Source organism: Myxine glutinosa, chromosome 4, assembly GCF_964187855.1.
Source record: "Myxine glutinosa chromosome 4, kmMyxGlut1.1, whole genome shotgun sequence".
NCBI classification, from domain to species: Eukaryota; Metazoa; Chordata; class Myxini; order Myxiniformes; family Myxinidae; genus Myxine; species Myxine glutinosa.
In genome coordinates this window covers 17,935,448-17,957,612 of record NC_136264.1, presented here as the reverse complement: position 1 = coordinate 17,957,612, position 22,165 = coordinate 17,935,448, and the positions used below count along the sequence as shown (strand labels likewise).

At 45.5% G+C, this 22,165-nt stretch overlaps 1 protein-coding gene across 1 annotated transcript in view; it reads left to right on the top strand.

The window, feature by feature from the left end:
• Positions 1-4,948: 4,948 nt before the first annotated feature.
• Positions 4,949-22,165, top strand: part of LOC137425729 (coiled-coil domain-containing protein 146-like) — a 39,901-nt gene continuing 22,684 nt past the window's right edge. Inside the window, exons 1-3 of the mRNA XM_068114463.2 lie at positions 4,949-5,196; positions 16,630-16,687; positions 20,253-20,429. Coding sequence (XP_067970564.2) covers positions 4,949-5,196; positions 16,630-16,687; positions 20,253-20,429 — 483 coding nt within the window. The remainder of the gene's footprint in view (positions 5,197-16,629; positions 16,688-20,252; positions 20,430-22,165) is intronic.

Here is a 22,165-nt window from a genome sequence, read left to right as displayed (position 1 = left end):
CTTAAAGACCCAAAAGAAAAACCGAGTGTTCATTTACGTCTGTAGGATGTCTAATAAATAAAGAAGATAAAAGCACATCTGACACTAGGCCCAGGCTTCACACTTTGGCACGCACATGAGGCTACAGGCCTACTAGGCCATCAGCCAGACCCCCAAAATAGGGTCCATTGGTACCAAAATGAGGGAGTAAGCCTAATATTGATTTTTGGATAGGTCTTTACCCCTAGAATATGAAAATATGTGATAGCAAATTCAACCATGTAGCTAAATGGGTGTTATCACCTCATTTTCAAAATGGCCGCCAAAATGCATGTTTTTCTATTAAAAACATGTTTCATGACCATGAGTATGCCATGAGTGAGTGAGTGAGTGAGTGAGAAAAACACCATGAGTGAGTGACATGACTGGTATGATGGTCTTGTTTGGGATTACGCCTGTTCTGATATAGGTGAGAAGTTTTGCATATGCTTCTTTCTCGATCCTCTGATACTGTGCAAAATCATCTGTGTCATCGGGTCCATCTGCACCTTCAACCTCAGGCTGTATACATTCTCTGTTGGAATTCCTGTAGCATGAGAAATGGTAACACGCTTCTGCTGCCACAATATCTCTACTGGTAAGCGCTATCATATCCTTGTCATTTTTCTTTATTGCACATTTTCTCAATCTTTCATCTGCTCTGAGTTGAACAACTTGTGAAAGTTTTTCACGTGTATGAGACCCCTTCACATACTTGTCTCTGCGACAGAAGATGCACTCCGTATCATACACTCTTTTCTCTACTGATGATCTCCTACATGGCCTTTTGGGAGCGCTGCTACCTCCTGCTTCAGATTCAGTGTCTTCTTTGGCTTTCCTCTTTAGCATGTTTAAATCTCGTTTCATGGTGAACAGGCTCCTACATTTTCGGTGGTAGAATATTTCTGGCACTTCATTGCCCTCAAGCCCCTCGGCAATATTGATGATATGTTCATGGTTCCTAACCTTAGCCGCTTCCAGTAATGTCAACCAAGATGTGTAGTTTTGTGGGCTCACCAGATGATCATCGTCATCCGATCTTGTCATGTGTATAACGCATTCTTTGCTTTCTGTGGCGCTGTTCATTTTGGAAAATTAGTAGACCTCATCACTTGGTGTGTACTATTATTTCTATTCTAATCGTATAGCCTCCTCTATGGTTCACCCTCAACAATCACCAATAAACTCCAATACATTCAGAACTCCGCTGCCCGTCTACTCACCCATTCCCGGACCCATGACCACATCACCCCCGTCCTTTACAAGCTTCACTGGCTCCCCATCTCCCAGAGAATCCAGTACAAAATCCTCCTCTTGACCTACAAAGCCCTCCATAACCTGGCCCCATCCTACCTGGCTGACCTCCTCTCCAGACACACTCCCACCCGCAACCTCCGCTCTGCTGGTACCAACCTCCTGACCCCCCCCCCCCCCCCCCCATCTGGACCAAATTTAGATCCTGGGGGGACAGGGCCTTCTCCATCGCTGCTCCCACCCTCTGGAACTCGCTACCTCACACCATCAGAGACTCCTCCTCACTCACCACATTCAAAACATCACTCAAGACCCACCTGTTCAACACTGCATTCAACATTTAACCCACAGCATCTAACCCCTGACTATCTCCTCTCCTTCTCCCTCCTTTGTGCTTTGAATATTTCCCTATTGATTCTTCTTTTTTTGCAATTGTTTTTATGTTTTGCTATGCATTATGTTTTGCACTCTGTCAAAGCGTCTTTGGGCTGCCTGAAAAGCGCTATATAAAATAAATGCATTATTATTATTATTATTACTCCGTTGCTCGTTGCTCCGACCACCGTTCCTACAGAAAAAAAAGCAAACAAAACAACAACAACGTTAAATTTTGTATGTAAAGTGGCGGCCATTTTGAAAATGGGTGATAACACACATTTAGCTACATCGTTGAATTTGCTATCACATATTTTCTTATTCTAGAGGTAAAAACTTGTCAAAAATCATTATTAGCCTTACTCCCTCAATTTGGTACCGGTTGACCCCCCTAGCTGATAGCCTATACCCTCAAAAACTGTTCGAACCCGTCATTTTTGACGGGCTCTATATGAATATATATATATATTATATATGTGTGTATGTATCTTCACTATCGGTCCTTCATATACATACACACACACACACACACACACACACTCCTAGTGGCAATTTGCCTCGGGTACCTTTCCCAACAGTAATCAGGGCTGGAATTTGTAATTTGTTCATGGTGCCGGCGATAACTTGCCTATTCTTCGACTTATTGCCTTGGCGGTACCCAGGCTAAGCACCAACTGTCCTTCAATCAAACGTCAGGCATGGCCAGCCAGTTTATGAAAGACTTGTGCCAAAAAATGTCCATGGTCAACCAAGAAATGTTTGGGGCTGCGCAGAAGATATGAATAATTGGGTCCGCTAAAAATGTAGAGAGAGAAATGTTCAGAGATATACCTTGAAGCAGCAAATGTAAGTTTGTGGATGTGAAATGGAGTTAACAGTAGAATATGTATGGAAGTTGTTCTCATAGTTTGTGCAGTTCTTGTTACCACAATAATTGTTTCTGTTAGAAAGTACCCAGGGAGAGAGAGAGAGAGAGAGAGAGAGAGAGAGAGAGAGAGAGAGAGAGAGAGAGAGAGAGAGAGAGAGAGAGAGAGAGAGAGAGAGAGAGTGGGGGAATTGAACAACCAACAACTGTAAATGGTGTGTGCATATCACAGATGAGCAGCAGTGGTAGCCAGCTCGATAGCGATGAAGAGCCCGAAGATGGGAATGATGTCGAGACCGATGAAAGAGTGGAAAAGGAGACCGAGGATGAAGACGTGTACAATTTAGAGGACTTTTGTCCTCTGTTGTCCTGTGAACCCAGGCGACAGGAGGAAGCCGATGACTTTTCCCCAGAGGCAGCAATGGAATGTCTTGAGCAGGTAAAGGTAGTTTCATTTTATTTTCATCAGTAAATTTTATCACTTGTGCCCATTATTGGGGCCATCATTGCAAAGACCATCAAGGGGTTCAAACTTAAAAAATAAATATATAAATACAGATTTGGATCTTTGTTTAACAATCAATGGTTTTGTTCGGGTGAAATGTTGTCTGTGCTCATTCTTAACCAAATATATCGTGGTTTGTCGCAAAACTTCCTGCTTTTGTCTTCTAGCTGAAGGAACACGGAGGGATCACAGAGGACCTCGCGATACATCTGAAAGCAAAGTATACTCAACTACACCAGGCCCATATCACGTGCGTTCTTGCAGGGGAGCAACAGCAATGTGTGAAGGGATTGGATTTGCGCAGAGTGTTTTGATTCCACACATACGGCTCACTCACAATTGTGAAATTGATATCAACACCAAAAATAATTAAAGGAAAAACTTTGCCTACTTTATTACATTGTTTATTTTATTAGTAATTTCTAAGGAAAACAATTGTCAGTCCTAGACTCATAGCAGACGTCATGGATTCTCGGATCCGGATCTGGATGACTTCTGTGGTGACTCGTTGACCATTGCAGATTGATAATTACACTGTTAATTACCTTCACCACGTAACGTGGACAGAGGTTGTGTTTTCACCATTGCTTGTCTGTCTGTCCGTCTGTTTATCTGTGAGCAGGATGTCTCAAAAAGTTGCGGACGAATTCGGATGAAACTTGGTGGACAGGTTGGGTGTGTGACGAGAAAAAAAATCACGTGACGAGTTCGCCTCTCTCCCTCCCCTTTGCTACTTTCACCCGCCTTTCATTTTTCTTCTGCTTTCGTATGCGGCACATGGCTCCAGGTAGCATCATTTGCTGGGGGCACACCTGTGCTGCTGTTTATTTGCCCCCCTGTAGGTTAGAGCAGGAATTTGTAAGTTGTTCAGGGTGCTGGCGAAGCTCGCCTACACTTCCTGAATTGACACTGTAGGATCTTTAATGATGGCAGATAGAAGGCCCAGTTTAACATCCACTCGAGCAATGGCACACACGCATGAATGAATCGCCCTACCTGTAAAACACCAGGATGGCAATTCAGAGCTGGACCGACAGTCAAACCCATTTTTAATCATTGGAATCTCCCGCGATGAAGTTAACTCCGAGGGCCTTTCACTCACTCACCGCAGGCAGGTTGGTGGTCTTTCTGTCTTCTACAGACTCCTCTCCGGCCTTGCACCCCCAGCTCTCTCTGTGCTTTGTCCTCCAGATATTCCTACAGGTCGCACGAGATCTGCCAGCAGCCCTCTGATGGTGAAACTGCCAAAATCTCGGCTTTCTGCTCACCTTCACTCTTTTATTCCTCTTTTCTTCCGCCTCTGCGAAAAAAACTCCCTCACTCTCTTCAATCCCACTCCTCCCTCCAGGTCTTCAAAACAGCTGTTCACCACCATCTCTTATCTTCCCCCCATCCAAAACCTTGATCTTTTCTACCCCCGCTAATTCACCCCAGATACACTTTTTTGAAATTCCGACTTCTTTCCTGGAAGTGCTTGTAGTGTCCCTGTGTTTTATACCTCAACCCTCCCCATGCTTCTCCCCCACCCCCCAAGCCCTCTCCCTCCCACAGATCTCCCGATGTCCCTGCTCTCAAATATTGTACTTGTCTGCTTCCCTCTCTCTCGATCTTGTTCTCCTGCTCCCTTTATCTTATGTTTTATGTGTCCGTTTGTCTTTGTGTGATTAATGTTAGCTCTTACACCAGCCTCGATCTTGTATACAAAAAAACCAAAAAAAAAAACCTAAAACAAACCCCAAGCTAGACAGCTCAGAGACGAGTGTGCACTGTGCATACGTCTCCGCTATCTTACCCAGCTCCCTTTCTCTCCTGGTCTGCTCCTAAAATCCCGCTGGAGATGTAATCTGCAGTTATTCCTCGAGGCTAAAACTTTGCATTAGAAATAGTGGTAAACTATTATTTTCTTCCCATATGAAGTGAGTCCTGAAAATATGCCGCTCTCCCGTGCTGATTATGCTTCTCGTACCAGGCAACAGGAGAGAGAGCAGGAAGCATTGCTCCGTGCCAAGCAAAGCGTTGCCCACCTGGAACATCTACGTGGCCAGCTTGAGGACTCGGAATGTATTCCTGATGATCCGATGACCGAGAGAGGGCATTTGCGCCAGGTATTGCTGAATCATCATAATGAGCTCGCAAAGGTCAGCCAGAGGAACGAGCATCTCTTGTGCACCTTAGAGAGGTGAGTGACTTGTAGGAATGCCAATTTGCTGATAAAGAACCAACAACTCAAAGTGGCATTTCAATAAAATCTTGACAAACAGCTTTTGTAAATTAAACATTTTGCATATTTGAGGAAATCTGGATGAATGAATCCTTCCAAATATGCAAGGTATGAAGCTAAGGAGACATAATCACTTTCCTTGGGTGTCATAGGGTGTGTGGGCCATGAGCTTCCAATCACTAGTGGCGAGACCTCCGTGACGGCGCATCCCTATCTAATGGCGAGCTAACACTTGCAGCACAGATACCAGCCTTGTGCTAGAGATTATAGAGCAGGAAAATACAAATATCGACAATTTGTCTCAGACGCCTGAGTTGGGTGCCTTCTTTACAAAGAAATCTTTGGCACTTCCATTTTTTTTTTTCCAACTTTTGCCATTCAATTTTATTTTGAAGATGGTAAAGAATTCATCATCATCACCACCAAGTATGACATATTGGAAGGCTGCCTCAAAACTGAGGTGGGTAGAGGGAATAGAACAGCTAGTTGATCTATAAGCACAGTACTTTACCCTCATAAAAAGGATCAAACACAAGCAGTTTCTGCAGAGACGGCAAGGGAAGGGGAAGGGAAGGGGAAGGGAAGGGGCATGATGCCAAAGGATTTTCTGTTGTGTAAAGATGCGAAGTATGACAGATGTTGGCAGGAAGAGTGAATGAAGCCATGAAGCTATCTATATAATATGTACTAGCAACGGTACTCAGCGTTGCCGGGTAATGCAGGGTCCCTCCTCCCACCCCTTCCCCTGCATCCTCCTACTGCACACCAATTCCTTCAGACTCCCACCCCTTCCCCACTCATCCAGACTCCCACCCACCCTTTCCCCCCTCCCATCCCACTCACCTCCTCCCCTCCGGACTCCCACCCCTACCCACTCATCCAGACTCCCACCCACCCTTTCCCCCCTCCCATCCCACTCACCTCCTCCCCTCCGGACTCCCACCCCTACCCACTCATCCAGACTCCCACCCACCCTTTCCCCCCTCCCATCCCACTCACCTCCTCCCCTCCGGACTCCCACCCCTACCCACTCATCCAGACTCCCACCCACCCTTTCCCCCCTCCCATCCCACTCACCTCCTCCCCTGCGGACTCCCAACCCACCCTTTCCCCCCTCTTCAATCCCACTCACCTCCCCCCCCCTCCGGACTCCCAACCCACCATTTCCCCCCCCTCCCATCCCACTCACCTCCTCCCCTCCGGACTCCCACCCCTTCCCCACTCATCCAGACTCCCACCCACCCTTTCCCCCCTCCCATCCCACTCACCTCCTCCCCTGCGGACTCCCAACCCACCCTTTCCCCCCTCTTCAATCCCACTCACCTCCCTCCCCCCTCCGGACTCCCAACCCACCCTTTGCCCCCTCCCATCCCACTCACCTCCCCCCATCCAGACTCCCACCCACTATTTACCCTCCTCCCATCCCCCACTCCCTTCCGACTGCCATCCTTTCCCCGCGAGGCTTGTGTGTTTGTAGGTTATGAACCGTGAATGAGAAAATGACTGTTTCAAAACCCCTATTAGGGTGTATAGTGGTAAAAAAAAAAGTGATCCTATTGAAGCGCGGGGCTACGCGCGCGACTTGCTACCAAGGAGGAAGTGGACAACGCGGTTAAACAAAAGTGTCTTTATTGACAAGAGGTCACTGTAGCACTGGCGCGCTCCGGCTGCGCGCCCAGTGTATATCCTGAGGCCACGCCTACCCCTCGGGCGTGGCCGCCGCCCACTTGGTGCGCGGAATGATGTCACCACGCCAGTGGGCTTTCGTGTCCGCCACACTATAAAGTTTTGTCACGATTACCCTTGGGAGCTCAGAGAAGAAAGCAGCCATTACCAAGCAGCTCGCAGAGCAGACGCTCTCCAAGTGGCTTAAGCGCTCAAGCCAGCACTCCGTGTTGTTTGTAAGATATGAGTTATAAGCGACACGTCATGGTGTTCGGCAGACCAAAAGTAACTATGTTTGACGTCCCAAAATGTGAAGCAGCCATGCGAGGTATGTAAAAAATGCCGTTGCTGCATGATGACGTCATGTGCAGTGACGTATTTTTTACACACCTAGTGTGTATCAAACGGGGGATATCATTTTGCTTGTAACAGTTATTGCGATGCCTCACAAAGTCTGGTGAGCAAATATTGAGTTGTAAGCGACACGTCACTGTGTCCAGCAGACAGAAGGTAACTGTGTCCAGCAGACAGAAGGTAACTGCGTTTGACGTCGCAAAATGTGACGCGGCTTTGTGTGGAGACTGTCGGTTGGGCTTGTGGGCCGTTGGGCTAAAAGGCGGTGCTTATGGAGCTGGGGTGGAGGAGGGAAGGCGTGGCCTGTAGAATGGGCGGCGCTTATGGAGCTGGGGTGGAGGAGGGAAGGCGTGGCCTGTAGAATGGGCGGCGCTTATGACTCAAGACACGAACTGAGCTATATATATATATATATAAGATACAAGCACATTACCCATAAGCTGATTGCATCACCCTTTCCCCCACCCCCATCAGTAACACACACACACACACACACACACACACACACAATTTCATTTTTAAACTCGAACATGCAATTCTGACAACCCCCCAATAAGAAAACCCTCAGCCTCCTCCTTCCAATTCTGTCCCATCTTTGCTCTCACTCCGCCCCCCCCCCCCCCAACCCCAAGTCCCACTCTTCACCTCCCAACCCTAAGGCATCAATTCCATCCCCAAACTCAAGCCTTCAACCCCATCCCCAACCCCCATTTCTTAAACCTAAAAGTTCTCAACCCGCCCACCAAAGCCTCAATCTCCACCTTCCAAGGCTTTCCCATTCTTTCTCTCACTAGTCAGGCAGATAGGTGTATCCATCATAAGAATTGTGGGTTTAGACGTACAAGCATGAAATTTGGCACAGTCATAGATAATAATCTAATGAATAATTCCAGATATGGACCCACCGCGAAAACGTCCTATGGTAGCCATGGCGGCCATTTTACAAAATGGCCGTTTTGACCGCGATTATTTTTTACCGGACGACACAAATGCTTCTTTATGTTCTAATGAAATGACTCTAGATACACATATATGCCATAATTGTATTCTCCAAATGACCACAATTTGCATTTGTGTTGCCAGCAATGTCAATTAACCCACCAAGCACTGTAACGGTAACTTATATTACTAGATAGTTCCAGTTTGATCTTGTTTATACGTCACAATTTTCTCCACCACACTGGCACAAAGCGGTACATTTCAAGCTAGCTTGTTTGCACTTGCATCGTCCCTTGCAACCCTTTTTGCATTTACAACAAATCAGCTCCCTTGATGAAATGCTGGCTTCAGGAAGCATGGACCACAGGGGTTTCCAGTTGTGGGGATCGATCTACCCCCAATCCCCAGGTGAGGGCAGATCCATAACAACCTCGAGCATGTTTCCCCAGCAGTGGCCACCCGTGTACACAGCCCTCTTGATTTGTTGTACCAGGGCTCCTCTGGTAGGGGGAATAGCTTGCATGGCTCGTCTAGTCCTTTCTTCGTGAAGAGTGCCTGTCGAGCTTCGTCTATGTTGACGAGATTGCTGGTGCGATCGTAGAGAAGAATGGTGAACCGCTCGAGCACTGCCACAACGTCATCAGAGATGTCTGCTGTCCCCGTGGAGAGATGAACTAACGCTGGCGTCAATTCGTCAAATACTTTCCAGGTATCCCAGGCTGTATTCTTGCCCCGTGTATTAAATGACGAGACTGTGTCACACCCTGTGTATGCATGGAACATCGGGAGGGCCTGTGACTTATCTGGTCCGAGGAATGCTGCAATTTCATGTGCTGGAATATACCTGAAGTGCTGGCCTGTCCCAAAGGCCACCCAAAGCTCCTGGATTTTGAGTTTGGTTGTTGCTGCCACAGCCAATACCACTATATCTGTATCCACCGTACGCAGAAGAATTTTCTGAAATCCATTACGGACTGCATCCGCGAGATGTATCATCATTCGTGTATCAGCCTCCTCATGGTCACATGGGGCAAGATGACTGGTGTCGCGTGCGGGAATGCACGTCACATCTGAACCGTCCGTGGTGACTATCTGCTTATCTGATACAAGATGTGTGATATGTTTTGTCAAGAAGGCAAACAGTTCTGTTTTGTTTGCATCAATTCTCAGGAACTGCTGCCAATTTCCTGGAAGAACAGTGGATCCGTCAACTCTCCTTCGAATGCCTTTCCCACGTTTGTCCCTGGCTTGAGATTTCAGGCTGTTGTCACGGTACTGGTCCCAGACTATATCCACACGACAGGCTCTTTGCAAGTGACCTTGTATGTGTGGCAAGAATACTTTCAGCGCATAATCATCAAAGGTCCGCGATCTGCATCACGGACTGCATCCGCGAGATGTATCATCATTCGTGTATCAGCCTCCTCATGGTCACATGGGGCAAGATGACTGGTGTCGCGTGCGGGAATGCACGTCACATCTGAACCGTCCGTGGTGACCTTGTATGACCGTGGTGACCTTGTATGAATCGAAGTTAAGTGATTGTTCCCATTTGTATTTTCGTTAAAACTGTATTTATTTATGGTGTTGTACGTATATTGTGTCCCGACGAAGATTTTTCGGTGCAAATCTTTCATACCTGTATTGAAAATCGTGTTAATTCGTGTCGTGTCTTGAGGCCTTGTACAGTGTGCACTGTACAACCTTGAGGCTTTGTTTTTCTCTCAGCGGTCCGTCGTTTGTGATCCAATAACGTTCGTTCTCTGTATTCCCAGGCTTTTCACCCATAGCCTACTTCCTTGTGTAAATCTCAACTAAAAAAAAAACAAAAAAAACAAAAAAAAAACATTTCCTTCTCTGTTCTCATTCGTTTATTCATTCTTATTCGTTCGTTCGTTCTTCGACCACGTGTTTCTCCCCCATTGCCCCAGATAGTTTTCACTCATTAACCTTCAATGTTTACACTTTCCCCTCAAGTTATGTATTCCGTCATATTTTATAACACCTTTTTCTTATTCTTCTTTAAAAGGCTGCTTTCGACTTGCTCACCAAATCAATTCATCCCAAAAAAAAAATCCATCTCCTATAGTGCCTTTTTTCTACATTCCCTAAACTCTCCTGCACTCCATCCTCCATCCAGCGTCCTTAAACGTATTTTTAACTCGAAGGTCACAAGAAACTCATTTTGCAATAAATGTTCGTTTCCCATAAATCGTACACTTTCAAAAATCCAATCTCACCCCTCCCCTCCAAATCTTCCCCATAACCCCTCCCCTCCAAATCTTCCCCATAACCCCTCCCCTCCAAATCTTCCCCATCACCCCTCCCCTCCAAATCTTCCCCATCACCCCTCCCCTCCAAATCTTCCCCATCACCCATCCCTTTCAAATCTCCCCCCTTGCCCCCTCCCTCCTAAACTACCCCCTCACCCCTCCCCGCCAAGACGCCCCCTCGCCCCTCCCCTCCTAGACTCCTGCCTCACCCCTCCCCTCCAAATCTCCCCCATATCCCATCCCTTTTAAATCCCTCCCCTTGTCCCTTCCCTCCCAAACTCCCCCCTCACCCCTCCCCTTCAAATCTCCCCACCCTCATTGCTTCTCAATTTCCCCCCTCTCACTCCCCCTCCTCAAAGCGTCCTCCCCGCTTCTTCCCCCTTCAAACTCTCACCTCCATCTCCCCCAACCTTCTGCCTCGCTCTTCCCCCTCCTCAAATAACACCTCATTGTGGCTCACCCAATCACCATCAAACCTTTTGTCCGCCCCATCCTTCCCTTTCTCCGAGCTATTCTGAAATCTCTGACACACCTTCAACAGCTCTCCCTACCTCTTCCACCTCTTCCACATCTTACCCTACCCCTCCTCCCCCCTGTTCTGTATCTGATGCTCCCCCTTCCTCTTCATTAACGGTATGGACCTCAAACATCCGGGGCCTTCGTTCAAACTTAACTGATCTCTCCATACAGGTTGCTTCTGTCAAACCAGACGTGATCTGCTTAACAGAAACTTTCCTCCTTTATGATGTCTCTGATTCCATAGTATCTCTCCCGGGCTACTCCCTCCTCCGGTATGATAGACCTGAGCCTCGTCCTGGAGGCGGGGTTGCTATCTTTATCAAAAACTCTCTTCCTCACTCGCCCTGCACTGCACTCTCTCCACCTCACCCCCAGGAATACCTCTGGCTACGGCTTCCCCTTCGCTCCCACCTCTTGTTCATATGTGTGTTGTACCGTCCACCAAACAGTGATGACTCCATCTACATCTCGCTGTCTGATGATATGGACCAACTTCTATCTACTCATCCCAACTCTCTCTTCCTCATATGTGGTGATTTCAACTGTCATCATGCCAGTTGGCTGGGTGTGGGTACCTCTCTCACCAGCCATGGCTCCTCAGCAAAGGACTTCTGCGACTCACTGGGACTGACACAATCTGTCAATTTCCCGACCCGGATCTCAGTCAACGGAACATCTTCTCTTCTGGACTTGGTTATGACTAACTTCCCTGAAAATGTCTGCTGCTCTTCTTCTGCTCCGATCGGATCATCTGATCATGTCCTTGTTAAAGTGGACATCTCTCTGACCATCCTCAGGGAGCCTGCTCAGCGTCGACGAGTCTGGCATTTCACTCAGGCCAACTGGCACGGTCTTCAAGCAGCCATCAATCATCTGGACTGGTCTCCCATCTCTACCACCTCTGACATCAACTCATCCTGGGAATTCTTCCAAAGTAAATTGCTCTCTCTCATGCACAGATTTATCCCATCTCGTCTTCAGTTGTCATACCCTTCCTCCCGTCCATGGTACACGGAATCTTGTGGTGAGGCTGTTGCCCAGAAACAACTTGCCTTCGTCTCCTGGAAAGCAAATCCAACGGAAGGAAATCTCATTTCCTTTCACAAAGCCCGAAACAAGTGTGTGTCCACCCTCAGGAGAGCCAGGGAACAATATCTCTCCGTTCTCAAGACCGAACTCTCTTATCTGTCTCCCTCTTCCAAATCCTGGTGGCGTCTGGTCAAATCCGTTTCTGGTGTTTGTTCCCCCTCCATCCCCTCCCTTACCTCAAATGGCTACACAGCTGACTCCGCACGTGAAAAAGCTGAATGCCTCAACTCTGTGTTTGCCTCTAAATCTTGTGTCCCAAACCCATCCCTCTCTGTACCCACCATACCCAGTCGTACCCTGCTGCTACTGGACTCCGTGTCCTTTCCTCCTGACAAGGTGGAAAAGTTTCTGTCAACCCTCGACTCTGATTCTGCAACTGGACCCGACGGCATCAGCCCACGGGTCCTAAAATCCTGCTCTGCTGCTCTATCTCACCCTCTCTCTGTTCTCTTCACCCTCTCTTTTGCTCAAGGTCAACTGCCATCTGCTTGGAAATCAGCCAACATCACCGCTTTGCACAAAAAAGGTGCAAAAACAGATCCTAGCAACTACAGACCAATCAGCCTTCTCCCAATTATCAGCAAAGTCATGGATTCCATCATTGCTTCGGATATGAAATCTTTCCTCTTCTCCAATGGCTTGATCTCTGATCATCAATTTGGTTTCAGACCAGGTCACTCTACTCTGGACATGCTGCTTCTGCTGTCTCAACAATGGATGGAGGTCCTCAATGCCAAACAGGAAATGAGAGCTGTCTCCCTCGACATATCACGTGCCTTCGACACGGTCTGGCACCCTGCTCTGCTCACCAAACTCTCCTCCTTTGGTATCCATGGAAATCTCCACGCATGGCTGGCGGACTTCCTCTCTAGTTGTCATCAACGTGTGGCCCTGAATGGGTTTCTCTCATCTCCTCTTCCTGTTCAGGCTGGAGTTCCCCAAGGCAGTGTTCTGGGCCCCGTGCTTTTTCTGGTCTTCATCAATGATCTCTCTGACTCTCTCGAAAATCCTCTCTATCTCTTTGCTGATGACTCCACTCTCTGCCGCTCCATTCCTCTTCCCTCAGATCGGCAGTCTGCTGCCTCCTCACTCTCTGAAGACCTGGACAAAATCACAGACTGGTCAAACAAGTGGAACATGTCTTTCAATCCTGACAAATCTCACACTCTTACTATGTCTCTCCGAAAAGATCGACTGGACAACCCTCCCATCTACTTTCTCAACAATCCTCTCCAAGAAGTTCTGTCGCTCAAGATTTTGGGTCTCACTATCTGCCATGATCTTTCTTGGGAAAACCACATTTCCAAGCTGGCCTCCAAAGCCAGTCGCCGACTGGGCCTCCTCCGTCGTGCGAAGTCCTTCCTCGGCACACCTGAGCTCCTCACCACATACAAGGCTTTCATCCGCAGCTCAATGGAATACTGTTCTCCCTTATGGGCCGGTGCTCCTGCCTCACACCTAGCTCGGCTTCACGCTGTTGAAACCAAAGCTTTCAGAATTATTGGAATCTCCCGCGATGAAGCTATCTCTGAGGGCCTTTCACTCACTCACCGCAGGCAGGTAGGTGGTCTTTCTGTCTTCTACCGACTCCTCTCCGGCCTTGCACCCCCAGCTCTCTCTGTGCTCTGTCCCCCAAATATTCCTACAGGTCGCACAAGATCTGCCAGCAACCCTCTGATGGTTAAACTGCCGAAATCTCGGCTCTCTGCTCACCTTCACTCTTTCATTCCTCTTTTCTCCCGCCTCTGGAACAAACTCCCTCACTCCCTTCAATCCCACTCCTCCCTCCAGGTCTTTAAAACAGCTGTTCACCACCATCTCTTATCTTCCCCCATCCAAATCCTTGATCTTTTCTACCCCCGCTAATTCACCCCAGATCCACCTTGTTTGAAATTCCAACTTCTTTCCTGGAAGTCCTGGCAGTGTCCATATGTTTTATACCTCTCCCACCACCCCCTTCCCATGCCCCCCCCCCCAAAGCCCTCGCCCTCTCTCAGATCTCTCGATGTCTCCATGTCTCTCGGTCCCTGCTCTCAAATGTTGTGTTTGTGTCCTTCACCCTCTCTCCCCATCTTGTCTACCGCTCCCGATGTTATATGTTTTATGTGTCGGTTTGTCTTTCTGTGTGATTAATGTTCGCTCTTTCACGAGCCTCGATCTTGTATACAAAAAAAAAAAAAAAAAAAAAAAAAGAAGGTTTTGGCAGCAACTGGTTTCAGAACGTTCACCAACACTGCCCCGTCAAGGATAGTGACATCAGTATCTGGTTTTGGAGCATCACCTCTGACCTGGGTGCACGTCAGTATCTGGGTGCACGAGACCCCTATCTAGCCACTAGACTAAAAGCGGCCATTTTTTAAAAATGGCCGCCACGGCTACCATAGGACGTTTTCGCGGTGGGTCCATATCTGGAATTATTCATTAGACTATTATCTATGACTGTGCCAAATTTCATGCTTGTACGTATAAACCCACAATTGTTACACCTATCTACCTGACTACACCCTCCTCCCGCTGATAAAAGCAAACGTGCATTCCCACCTCAAAACGCTTTCTGATATTTAACGCTTTATACTCCTCTATCATGCTTTCATCGACTTCACAGAAACCCATCATGGTCGCCTGCTCAATTCACAATTTTAAGAGAAAATAGTTGGAAATAAAATAGCAAGGACCGGAGTAACCTCCGCAGTGAAAGCGCTGCTTGAGAAAAAGAGTTATAAAGGGTTCTAGAGGGTAAATTCTAAAGGGTTCTACATGGTAAATTCTAAAGGGTTCTACATGGTAAATTCTAGAGGGTAAATTCTAAAGGGTAAAAAAGGGTCTCAAGGATAAATTATAAAGGGTTCTACATGGTAAATTCTAAAGGGTAAATTATAAAAGGTTCTAGTGGGTAAATTCTAAAGGGTAAATTATAAAAGGTTCTAGTGGGTAAATTCTAAAGGGTAAATTATAAAAGGTTCTAGTGGGTAAATTCTAATGGGTTCTAAAGGATAAAATCCAAACGGTAAATTCTAAACTAAAGGGTTCTACAGGGTAAATTCTAGATGTCTGTATGTCTGTATGTCTGATGTCTGTATGTCTAGAGGGTAAATTCTAAAGGGTAATTATAAAGGGTTCTAAAGGGTGAATTATAACGGGTGAATTCTAAAGGGTTCTAAAGGGTAAATTCTAGACAGTAAATTCTCGACGGTAAATTCGAAAAGGTAATTCTAAAGGGTTCTAAAGGGTAAATTATAGAGGGTAAATTCTAAAGGGTTCTAGTGGGTAAATTCGAAAGGGGTTTTAAAGGGTAAATTCTAAAGGGTTTTAAAGGGTAAATTCGAATGGGTTATAAAGGGTAAATTCTAAAGGGTTCTAAAGGGTAAATTCTAAATGGTTTTAAAGGGTAAATTCTAAATGGGTTCTAAAGGGTAAATTCTAAAGGGTTCTAAAGGGTAAATTCTAAAGGGTTCCTGAATTGTAAGCCATAGTTTAGAAATCGTCAGCAGATTCAGGTGAACTGTCCAACCAATATGTGGAACTCGCACGAACGCACGCACGGCTCCTTTTATAGTGTAGAAAACAGAGTGATGTCTGTATGTCCAGTAACTACTTTGAGACCTTTGGGCCGATTGACACCAAAATTTCAGGGTACACTCAGGAAGTCCCTACTGGGGTTTTCCGCAAAACATTTAAAAAAAAAAAAAAATCGAAAATGTTTAATTTTGATTTTCTTTTCAGAATTCTCATCGGTGTTATTATTTGGGTTGTGGCTCCATTGTGGCGGACCAGTGGGCATAGAAAGGCACTTCTGCCCGCAGGGCAGGTGAACCCACGAGTATCTTATATTTACTTAAATACAATATACTCTTCCGAAAGTAATTTGTCATTTAAAATTGTCATGATATGTTCTGCCCCCACCCTCCCCAAACATGAATGATAGTAAATATCACCATCTCAAAAGTTGATTTAAAACCTATGCTGTGCATTCGCAAGCCCCAAATATGTCATCATCGGTGTTCAGAAGCACCCAATCCATATACATAAGCTTCATGTATTTTCACATTGTGAAGATGTCCTTTGTCGAAGAGTTGTTACCGTTACTTGGTAATGACATGCAGCATTGTCTTTCCAATTGCAGACGTCCGTTAAATAAATCACTTAGTCTGCCATGTTCACATGAGGCACTCTGATAAGGTTCAAAGTCCATTCACTGGTAGCGATCCGTCAGGGGTCTTAGGTAGCACACGCCTGCCCTCTTGGGCCTTGCACCGGTCCACATCGCTGGGGGTTTGCAGTATGAACATCTGCTCGTTCGGTGAGCTGAAATGGTTCTCCAACTTTTTCGTTGTGCAGAGGCACATCCCTTTATCTCAGGTACTTTTCCAAGTATTTAGGCTTATTTTAGAAGCTTTTTAAGCCATTTTAGGTAACAATCCTCATCTCACACACACAATATACTTTAGGGTACCTCAAACATCGCTATTCCGAGGGGTTTCTGTGCATGTGTGCCAAGTATTTTGCATTGTGTTTTGTAAAGGAGATTTTAAAAAATGTTTTATTCATGCAGTTTACAAGATGAGAAAGAACTTGTGCAAGAAGAATGCAAGAAATTGCCCAAACCTACAGTAAGTGCATTGACGGATGGAAGCTAACAAATTGGTGTACAGAGCAATGTGATTGAAACCAGGTGTTAGACTTAAAGGTTGGCTTCAGGTAGAGATTTAAAATAGGCCACGAATATAATCATGCATCATGGGAAATTTAACAGATGAGTGATGGCCGAAACTGGCTTTATCTGTCTAGGTATTCGTATCTTTTCTATGAAACACCAATCAGAACCATCCGACACTGACTGTGATTGGAAACTGCCCACTCATCCTAAATAATACATCTATCTATAATTCCACTAATCTCTGTGTGTATGTTTGTTTGTACGTTTGTATGTTTGTATGTTTGTATGTCTGTGACCGCTGTTTCTCGACAACTACCGGTCCGATATACTTGAAACTTGCCAGGTATATTGCTGGGGACCCGAGGATGTGCCTTTTCAAGGTTTTAAATTAATCGCAGAAGTAGTTACCGAGCTATGTCCAAAAAACGATTCAACCAATCAGAGAGCAGCGAGCTATCACGTGTGCCGAACGTGGCGAACAGACTCTGCCTCGGATGGCACATTTGAGAGCGTATTCATTTATTTCCCGTCGGCAAACTATGTTGCCGTTAAACTATGTTTTAAAACTAATTAAAACTAATTTGCGATTCATCGTAACTGCGATTTGCGACCTTCCGGACAGTGAGGACTGCACTTCCGGCATCCAATCACAGAACGCGTTATTGCGTAGGCGTGGCCGATGTGAGAGCGAGCTGATGCTGAGCCCAGCGCGTGCGCCATTACGGTACGTAATTCGATTTCTTCCGGAGAAAATAATAATTTCTCGATTTCTTATGCGCATTATTTCTCCCAATTCAGTCAGAGCGAAGGGCGGAAGCGAAGAGCGTTGTTTTTTTTGTTTACGGGCGTACGGGCGGGGTAGAGCGTACGGGTAGCGGTTTTTTTTTTTTTTGGCACATTTGAGAGCGTATTCATTTATTTCACGTTGGCAAACTATGTTGCCGCTATGTTGGCGTTAAACTATGTTTTAAAACTAATTAAAACTAATTTGCGTTTCTTTCGCTTTCCTGCGCATTTGTGCACGCTATGGCGATTTCTTTACCAAACTCCGCTAGCCGTTAGCTTTGGACCAAACCATTTCATGTAAATAGAGGGGGGGGATTGTCACCGTACTCGCAAGCCGTTAGCTTTGGACCAAACCATTGCATGTAAATAGAGGGGGGGGGGGGATATACTTTTAGATATATATATAGTACGGGCATGCCCTAGTGAGTAATAATGCCAAATACCATCCGTCTGGAACACCTGCATCTTAAAATTTGATTCACTCTACATATACTTGTTCGAATTACCGACCAGAACACCGACAATGTCCAAGATTACAAATAACTATATATTCCAGATAGTTTATGAATACAGTATTTACCATGATCAGGTGACTGCTAATCGATAAGCCTCCACAAGAGCTGATGTAGGTAAGATGAAAATGAACAGCTACAATAAAGGTGAATAAAGAACAAGATCGACCGCACTGTGGACACAACCAGCAACAAAATCCGATAACGGGCTGATGGGGGAAACGCACATGCATTTAAAGCACTTTTAAAAGATGAACAGCACGATTAGGAAACGCACATTTGATGCGCTATTAAAAGATTACCTCGACACCTCTCATTCATGTCAACCTCCAACACGGTTATTTCAGAACAAGCTGATTCGTCACATGGTCACAGATTGATTAACCCCGATATGGGACCATTCAAAAATTACTTAACACTTTTTATAGAGGCACGTGCCATGCATGCTGATGGTCTTAATTAAACCTTACAAATATTTTTTTCCCACATATGATTACATTTTTCAGGGTCCCTAATCAAGAATAACACTCGACCAAAACTAAGCCAATGGAAATCTGACGCAACAAACCCAGGCAGTGTATAATCAGCAGAGGCCTATGGGCCTGATGTCTTAGGTTCACCAGAAAACCAAGATGGCAGCCATAATATTTTGTCTGTGTGCCATGGTGGGTGGGGTCAAGCGACAGATGTGGGTGGGGTCTGGCAGCAGTCCAACCAATGGGAGCACATTTCAAAAATCGACCCACAACAAGAACCAAAGCAATAACAACCTTGCGGAGCTCTTGTAAACCTGTGACAGTCGCAGGTAAAAATAGGATAACAAATTAGAAGATAAAACACATTAAAAAGAAACATGATCAGAATTGTATATCATATTACCAACCATTAGAGCAATACTTACCTTTAAATTTGAATTGGATCATTTTAATGTCGACATTAAGCTGGATATATGGTCGACCACTGATGGTAAGCAATTTCATATAATGGTCTTGCTGGATTTTTAGTATTATCAGTTGTATGAAACGGGCACACTGGACTTACTCCGGGTCACGGGGTGCCTACTATTTTTCCCATAAGTGCATCTCTTTACAATAATAACATATTTTACTGTGTCATTATTACACAGTGGAAACAAACAGTCTTTTGATAATCCGATAAGATGGTGGAAATGGTGCTCGTTCATACACGTGACTCAACAGAGCTCTACGATTAGTCGAGGCATCCTATGAGTGTATTTGCTGATTACAAACATAACAATTTATAGTTTGCTCTTTGTATTTCTCTGTAAAAACTTGGATATGTTCGCACATCTTTTTAAATTTCATTGCCTTCTTCATGGAACTAATAATCTGCATTCTTGTGTTGTAGGAATGGGTAGAGAAATAGTTCAATAAAGCCTCATTTCTTGCGAGAGATCTGAGGTTGATTCCACAACAGTGTGTGACGAGGAAGAATCGATTCGATTTTGGTGAAGATCTGAATATGGATTCGGACGAGAGACTTATTTAATTTTTGAAGTGATTCGTCACCATTGAGAGATCGGGTGAAAAGCGATATATAACATGATATTTAAAAAGTTATGGACGAGTTATGAATAAACTTGGTGGACGAGTTGGTTAGGTGACGAGAACAAGCAGATTAGATTTTGGTTCAGGTCCGAATCCAGATCCGGCCTATCGGTGGGATACAAAACATAAACTGTTCAGCCTGGCGGAGGTATTCGCCCTACCAAGTGCCGTTCTAGTTTGGGACGGTTTCACTATCACATAACAAGTTGCAAAGCAAGCCTTTCTGTAGCGTATTTATAAAGTTTCATCAACTCAGGATATGGGGCGGAAAGGAAGGCCCGGAGGTATGCACGCTCTGCGTTTGAATCCCGATCCAGCTATAAACTGTCATCCGAGTGCTTCACTGGAAGGGTGATTGGCTGACGTTTATGGCATCCTTCAGATGGACGTTAAACGTTGTGTACTCTTTTGTGTAAAATCCAGCAAGTGCCGTGGGCACCTTGGCCAAATCCCAAATTCCTACCCAAACCTACAGAGGACAGTTCATCAGTGGCATAGCCACGTCCTTGGCCAATGATGCTACCCCACAGCATTGTACTGCATATGAACGAAGACGAACGTAGGACACAATCAAATTCAAAGCTGAGGAAATTTCAAAATCCTCGGTTATATGTTGTATTGATTTTGATTGCAGTATATGTTATGGTTGCAGGAAACAGAGAAGCAACATCTGGTTCTCCATGAAGGCTGTGAGATGTTAAGATCAGAGGTGGCACAGCGTGAAGAAGAAGTGTGCAGCTTGCATAAAGCATTGGAGGCCCAATATGATAAGCAGCATACACTGGATCTACAGCTGGAGGTGCAGCAGAAAATGAGTGATCAGCTTAAGGTAGCATTCAAAGCACACTCACTCATTTTTACCTCATCAATATAGTTCTGCATATGAATACCTTGCTCATCAAGAATACTATATTGTTGTGTTTGATGGATGGGTTCTATAGGAGTGTTCACCCAATTACACCCAACCACTGATGGGGATGTGTTTTATACTTTGTTCTCCATGTTTTGTGTAGTTTTGACCTTGTCCCTTAGTGTAACACCTCTCTAGAAGTCTCTAGAACCTTCTGAGAGAGATGAAGAACCTTCTTGCAGCCTACGGCTGCCCTGGTGGTATCGTGGCGGATCATCAATGGATCAACTGGCAGTTAACCACTGCAAGTTTGGAGCATAAAACAAGTGCTTCAAAAGAGGCAGATTTGGAGGAATAAGGGGAGAGAAAGATGTGGAAATATCAGGAAAGAAAGAAAGACAGGGAGAGATCATTGCGAATGGTGGTTGTTGTTGAGTTGGCGATGGAGAAATTTCTCATGGTACTGGAGTTGTTTTCATCATCGGCAATATGGTGGCAATGTCAAAGGCAAGGCAAGTCGGTGAGGTCGTTGTTGGAGGATGTTCTTATCATCTTGGAGTTATTGTCACCTTTGGAGTTGATAAATGATAAAAATTAGAAAAGAGAAATAAAATATTAAAAGTCCATAAAAGCAGTCTAAAGTCGATAAAGATCAGGAAAAAAGAGTTGATAAAAGTCTAGAGGAGTCGAGGAGAAGTTGGTGCTTAAAGAGCAGAATGTCGAGGTCTGCAGGTCCTTTCCGTGAGTTGTGCCAGCTCACGTTGCTCTACTGGAAATGGCCAGACTTGCTGCTCTGGGGGAGTCACAATCTCTCCTCTGCCACAGCTTGGTGTGGTATTCCCCAATCGCGAGGGGGTTTTGCTCCCACAAGTTGATTCAAAGACTCTTTTGCTGGTGAAATCTCCGATACCTTTTCCCCTTTGTATATCTGTGCTTGTTTGAGCCTTGCCTTCCAGCCTGATTGTTGTTGTTGTTGAATAGCCCCGGACAGTTCTCTCAAACAAGCCCACGGCATTGCGACAGCCAATCTATCTTGCAGGAGAGACCCAGATACCCCCCGCATCCAGGATTGTGTATCCCTGCCTTCACGACGTCAGGGCCACGACAAAGTGAGAGAGAGAGAGAGAGAGAGAGAGAGAGGGTGAGAGAGAGGGAGAGATAGAGAGAGAGAGAGAGAGAGAGTGAGAGAGAGAGAGAGAGGCCGGTCCATGGGGACCGATCAGCAATCTGACCGTGACCACTCTGCCTTGACAAATCCGGATGAGAGATGCGCAGGGCACGGTGGACAAATGACAATAATTTTAGACGGTTTGACTGATTTGAAATGCTATATTTTTTTGAACGTGTTTTTTGCATATTGGCCTTACTGCAAAACAAAATCAGTTTCTGTTCATCTTCTCCATATGGAAGGGAGCAGTTGAACATTATAGTCTTAATTGTGGGTGATGCTCTCTAATGTGGAGACACCATACCATCCACGGACGCGTTTCTTGCTGGATGTTACCATCAGCATTAAAAAGGTCAGCAGGCTGTGTCGAATATTCGTTTTTGAGCATTTAAACACTCCAAGGTAATCAGTGAGTAGTAATTGATTTCATAAGTTCAAAAAGGTCAGAGCCAATTATTTAATTAATGATAATCCTATCGCAATGCAGACCTTATTAAGTAACTCCAGACAGGATGCAGTTCTGTGGCAGGTGCTCACTATTGATCAT